Source organism: Camelina sativa, chromosome 8 (genome assembly GCF_000633955.1).
Source record: "Camelina sativa cultivar DH55 chromosome 8, Cs, whole genome shotgun sequence".
In the NCBI taxonomy this organism is placed as follows: domain Eukaryota; kingdom Viridiplantae; phylum Streptophyta; class Magnoliopsida; order Brassicales; family Brassicaceae; genus Camelina; species Camelina sativa.
This window is the reverse complement of record NC_025692.1, coordinates 4,064,501-4,070,972: the sequence shown is the minus strand read 5'-3', so window position 1 is coordinate 4,070,972 and position 6,472 is coordinate 4,064,501. Positions and strand designations below refer to the sequence as shown.

At 35.0% G+C, this 6,472-nt stretch overlaps 1 protein-coding gene across 1 annotated transcript; it reads left to right on the top strand.

The window, feature by feature from the left end:
• On the top strand, window positions 241–2,675 carry LOC104706070 (protein GrpE). The gene is made up of 3 exons (XM_010422199.2): window positions 241–576; window positions 1,181–1,681; window positions 2,241–2,675. The coding sequence occupies exons 1-3, from the start codon at window positions 325–327 to the stop codon at window positions 2,457–2,459; spliced, it is 972 nt and encodes a 323-aa protein (XP_010420501.1). The 5' UTR covers window positions 241–324; the 3' UTR covers window positions 2,460–2,675.

Sequence of the window (6,472 nt, the reverse complement as noted above, 5' to 3'; positions counted from 1 at the left end):
AATAATTCCAAAAAAATATATAAAATAAAATGTTTAGCAACTAAAAAAAATGATACTCCATATTTGTTTTGTGAAAATGGTTAGTCTATTTAAAATATCATTACAATTTACAAGTTCTAGAAGTTTCTGTCACAAGAATATCTAAGAACTGCCTACATACTTCTGTTAAACAACAACCGTCCGATCAACATAGTAAATACTAAATCCAACGGTTTAGAAAATCAAACAAAACAAAAGAAAGAACTCTTTGTCCCCTCCCCTCTCTCTCTTCCTTATCTCTCTCCGCCACTCTCTCTCTCTCTCTCTCTCTCCCCGAACTCTCCAATGGCTGGTCTACTCAAAACGCCGTCTTTACATCTCACACCAACGCTGCTACATGCTCCCTCTGTACCCTTTAAGCCCTTTTGTGTCTCCTTCGCCGGAGGAAGAAATACCACCGTCTCACTCTCTCGCCGAGCTTCTCTCCGGTCTGTGTCTAGCGGCTATCCTCTTCGGTTACTGAACCTTGTACCTTTTGCTTCGGGAGAAGCTGAGACTACGGAGACGGAGGTGGAATCGAACGAACCTGAAGTCCAGGTTTTTTAATTTCGGCTAACTTCTGTTTACTTTTTTGGGGTTATGTTGGCTGGAGGGGTTAGGTTTTAGGGTTTCGAAATTGGGATGCTCATGTACTTAATTAGAATCTTATGATGAAATTTTGAGAATTTTGGATTTGGTAATGCTGGATTTGCTTGTTCTTTGCGTAAAGTTTTAAGCTTTTGGTTGATTTTGTTTTCCTCTTTAAGTAACGTTCACATGAATAAGAGCAATGAGTAGGATTCGTATTCAGTATAATCAGGCGTGAAATGGTGATTGTTAACGTTTCTAAGGATGCATCAAGTCTGATGAATGGTGGGTTTTAGATTCTTTGGGCATGATGTATTCCCAAAATGAAGGAGTTTCACAAGCATTTTAGGGCCATGGCTTGTACTATCGAAATCGAATTGACTCGTTGATTCTTGTATGAGGGTTCACAGAGAATGTCCTGAGTATTTTTGGTGTTAATTCTGATTGTTTAGGTGTTGGTGTTGTTTGTTTCAAGATTATATTCTGTTCTGTCTCAGCTTTTATAAGGAATTGATGTGAAAATTTCTGTATTGCTTTCATCTGATTCTGTCTTCCTTGTGAAAACATGGAGCAGGAGACGGATGGTGCTGTTGGTGTCGAGAGTGAAAATGTCGGAGCTGATGAAGAAGAAGCGGCTGCTATCACAGCGTTGCTGAGTTCATATAAAGAAGCTTTAGCAGACAACAATGAGGGGAAGATCGCTGAGATAGAAGCAACTTTAAAATCAATAGAAGATGAAAAAATTCTGCTTGAGGATAAAGTAGCGTCTTTATCCAATGATTTATCGGTGGAGAGGGATCGGCTCATAAGAATCAGTGCGGATTTCGACAATTTCAGGAAGAGGACGGAGCGGGAAAGGCTAAACCTTGTTTCAAATGCTCAAGGAGAGGTTGTAGAGGATCTGTTGGCTGTTTTGGATAATTTCGAGAGAGCTAAATCCCAAATTAAGGTGGAGACTGAGGGAGAAGAGAGAGTCACTAATAGTTACCAGAGCATATACAAACAGTTTGTTGAAATTCTGGGCTCACTTGGTGTTATCCATGTGGAGACAGTCGGGAAGCAGTTTGATCCAATGGTAAGTTACTACTATATCTTTCTTCTTTCCTGAGATCGAAAAACGTATTTTTGTTGCTCTGCTTGCGCCTTGCTGGACCTGGTGGTGTTAGTCTTTAACTATGGAGGTGATCTTTATAATCGAAGTGTTTTGGAGATTAATTAGGATAACTCAATGGTACAGTGCCACCGGAATAATCTTGATTAGAACCTAGATATGGTTGTTACTTTGAAAGATGGCTAGATCAGATGGATGGAACAAATTATGTTGAATGATACTTTGTGATGCAAATGATCAGGGAATCTCAAGGTTTGGTTTAAGGGTCCCTTATTCCAGTTAGATAGCGTTGGGTTATCACAAAGTTTGAAGTACATAACCAATCATGAATCTAGTACCAATCATAAAGTGTTGGGAGACTTTAGATGAGCTTGTTACTTTGCAAGATGGTGTGATAGGTTTCAATGAGTTGGTAGTTGTTAAGCTTATCTAATGTCTTTGATTGATGTCCTTTCCAAATATATAAAAGCTGACATCTCTTTTTTTATAATCTTTTTGCTTTTCTCTTTGTTGTGTAAAAAAGCTACATGAGGCAATAATGAGAGAAGACTCCACGGAATATGAAGAGGGTATAGTACTTGAAGAATACAGGAAAGGTTTCTTGCTAGGGGAAAGGCTTTTACGTCCGTCGATGGTGAAAGTATCAGCTGGACCTGGACCAGAGAAGCCTGGCGAAGCTGAAGCTGAAGGAGAAGAAGCAACTGCACAAGGAAACTCAGAAGAAGAAGCTTCGTCATCTTGAAATTGAAGATAGATCAAGACTGAGCAGTTTTTGCGTGCGTGTGAGTGAAACGATACAGAGAAAAGAGGGAGAGGTCGTTTGACCATATTAATTGTTGTTTATTGTTATTGATACGTTATTTCATTTCTACAGAGTCTATAAGGAAATAGAAACGAGAATTTTCTTTTTTGAAAGAACTATTAAATTTTGAGTATTTGATACCGGTGGAGAAGATCATGGATTTTGGTATCTGTATACAGCTTGGAAAGTAAAGAACATGAAGAAACCAAGAAAATGCCAATACAAATATTTGTAACTAAAAATACTACTGGGTCAGGTTATTTTGGGTTTTCGGGTGTGTTAAATGTCTAAGATTTGTTCATTTTGTCGTGTATGGGCCACGTTGATTGGGATATATCAGTTAAGTTGGGACCAATACATTAGGACACGGAAGAACAACAATAGGATGAAAAAGTGAGTGTTTCTCTTCATTTATTGGTAATTATCACAAAACTTTTAGACGGGATTCGAGGTGTAATAATAGGGGTCATATAGGTCTGGAACATCTTTAATACAATGCATAATTGCATATGTTGCGTGTGACGTACAAATACAAATGCTAGCAAAGTGATTCCTCAGGACCTCAGGACCTCAGGCCCTCAGTAGTCGTCAGTAACTGTCCCGGTTAGCTTTTGAGCAACGAACCGAATGAATATAGTAATTCGTATCCGATTGGGTTTGTTTACCCAATGTCATAGGAAACAAATACAAGAAGACATTAAACAAGGCCATATGACACGTGAAACACATTGAATGAAAAGCGATAGTTAGTAATCAGTCAATTATTATTATGATTATTTCACGACAGAAATGGAGAAAGACAGTAGTAGTTGACAATAACTTGAATTACTAATTACATTATTATATAGAGTCACAAAAACTAATGGTTTGTCATGTTTGGAATGGCAAATTGCAAGTTGGCAAACCATTTCTTTCTGAAAAACATTAATTAAATGCAAAGATATAATAATCAAATGATGATTTAGGACATACTTTAAAATTTCTGCCGAATTTTTACCAAACCGGTCGTCATATATATGATAATTGTCAGAGAAATTAAATGACAAGTCTTTGTACAATCCCATGTTCGAAACCGGACATTTAGACCAAGACCAACGGAGCAACGATGCAAAGTTCCTTTAAAAAAAATTATTTTAATCATATATATATATATATATTATCTTTTATTAGTAGTATCTATTAAAAAAATAACACTTGTCTATTTGGTACAAAAAACGTTTTTTAACTAAGCAACTTTAGCATCAATTAAGAGACGTTTGTGTTATAAATAATAATGCAAGTATATAAAATTATTATATATATGTGTATACATATACTATAATATATAAATATATACGTATGTGTATTGTTATGTATATTAGCAAGTAAATATATATATGTATATAGAAAAGAGAAAAAGAGAACCAGGGTGGAGGTAGAGAGCAAAACAATACAACACTTTTTGATATTACTTCTCTCCTCATATATGTGTCTGTGTCTTTAACAAATGTATGAGTCATCATGTTTTCCTTCCCACTATAAAAAGGGATTATGGACATGAGAAAAATTGTGAGTGTTGTTGACAAATAGTGATTAAGTGTTTCATCACAGAGACATATATTGCATATAATGAACAAGTGTCACTGAATTGGAAGACACATGTAGTGATGGATAATCATATTTATTTTATAACACTCCCCTTGAGTATCTATCACTAATGATGAGTTATGCATTGCCTTATTAAAAACTTTGTCACGAAAAACTCTTTTCGGATAAAAACCAAGACGAGCAAAAAAGAGTACAGTGACATAAACTCCCCTTGCAATAGAGAGTCATATTCTCTTCATAAACTCCCCCTACACTCATATCAATCATTATTTGCTTCTCTTCATCTTTATCATTGACATTCTTCTTTGAAGTCAATATTTTACGTGTTATTTACTGCCTCGTTAGAAACCTTGTCATGGAAAAACCCAGTGGAATAAAAACCATGATAAAGGAAAAAGAATGCAGCCATGCAAATCATCATATTCTCCCCTGGAAGTATCATCTTCAAAAGATGCATTTTGATCTCTGAAGATGCATTATGTATGAGGTAGTCGGAAGCACCTTTGTAAATAACTCTACTACATTGTTACTTGAGTTGATGGACTGGCTATCAACTTCTTTATTCTTCTCGAATTCTTGAGTGTAAGAGAGGAATATGTCTTGTTTTGTCGCTCTTTGTGTAACTTCTTTTGATTTGGGCGACATATGCAACATAGTCTTCAAAACAATGTCGTTTCCTTTCAGTTGCTTCTTGCTAATGGGTCTCAACAATCATTAACTAGTTGATGCTGATCGAACCCTCAGTTTGATGTTCTTCGCCAACATGTTACGAGGCTCCAGTCTTAAACATGTAACTATTGTTGACGTTCGGGCATCATCTGAGCTATTACGGATTCTCGATATATCATATGAAGTACAACTATTTTTGGCATGACTTGAATAAGCGACGACCAAAGTATGTCACTAAAACGTCACGAAGTCGTTGTTTTGTTATATATCTTATATAGATCCGATATAAATCTTCCATCTGCAAAAACAACTAAACCAAACTCGGGGTTTCTAAAATATAATAAGCCCAAGTTAATCATACCTTTGCAATAGAAGAATATACGTTTTAATTCATGTCAAAATCTTCTCATAGAGAATGAGTTATATGCTGCAAAGAGATTAGTAGAAAATGCTATGCACAATTCATAAAATATATAAATGCTCGTCAGCATTTATATATGATTTTATATGACTATATATATATATATGACTTCTATTAGAAGTGATTATTATAGCATCTATTTCGAAAGATGTTTCCAAGATTTTTTTTTTTTGCAAATAACCTTTAAGGGTTTTGATGATCATCAATGAGTTCTCGAGAACATAATTATGATATCATATATCTTTCGGGATTAGCTTTTCAAGCATCCCATGAGACATATTTCAAGTCATTCATATAGCAACTATTTTGTTTGACAAAAAAGGTATTTTAACAAAACATGGCGCAACACACCATTTTGTAATATATCATTATACCATTTTGATGCTTGGACCATTAGTCCAAAAATTACTTGTCTTTCATACGAGTTTAATATAGACTTGATTACCTCTTTATTGGCCAATTGTACGCTCACAGAGCGGAGATTTATGATCCTCATTAATCATATTGCGTTATATAATATTTTTATTGTCGATATTATGTCTTTGGTTCCATATTTCCCGTAAAGACATGGTTAATCGAGATCTATTTGAATCATTCTATAAATGATTTTATTCAGGTGCCTGATTTCGTCATTAACCATATCAATTGGTTTCTCTACTCCTCTTGAGAAGTATCTTGCTCCTCTTTAGGAGTCTATGTGCTCCTCTCTGGGAGTCTATTAGCTCTTCTTTAAGAGTCTATGTACTCCTCTTTAGGAGTTTATTTGTTCCTTTTTGAGAGTATAATCCTCTTTTTAATTTGCTCCTTTTTCTTTTAGAGGATTTTATTTATCTTAGGAACCAAAGTAGTCTATCACATTCCTTATGTGTCATAGACTTGTATGTCATCCGTCAGAGACATATTTTTATTGGAGCATTTCTAGAAGGGATGTGAGATTTCTGAGAACTACAAGTTCATATTCATTTATGTGAAGATCAATATGAAATCTCATCCATCAGCTTTTTGCATTTGATTTGCAATATATATTTTGAATAGTGATTTTGAACTTTTGAACTTTCAAGTTTATATCATTATATTCATTTGTTCAAAGATCCAAACTATTCAATAATTCTCCCATAATGATGGGGAACTTTATCATCCAACATTATGGGAGAATCTTGCAGTAAGCACATCTCCCATAAGATAGTTTTGATATTATTAGACTGGAGAGTCATCTCTGCATCTATATATTTTATCATCTTTAGATGATACTTTTATTCGGCGTGGAGGAGCATTA

Coding starts and splice junctions, on each gene's coding strand:
- LOC104706070 (XM_010422199.2), top strand. CDS start 325: ATGGCTGGTCTACTCAAAACGCCGTCTTTACATCTCACACCAACGCTG. Junction 577..1,180: donor CGAACGAACCTGAAGTCCAG/GTTTTTTAATTT, acceptor AACATGGAGCAG/GAGACGGATGGTGCTGTTGG. Junction 1,682..2,240: donor GGAAGCAGTTTGATCCAATG/GTAAGTTACTAC, acceptor TGTGTAAAAAAG/CTACATGAGGCAATAATGAG.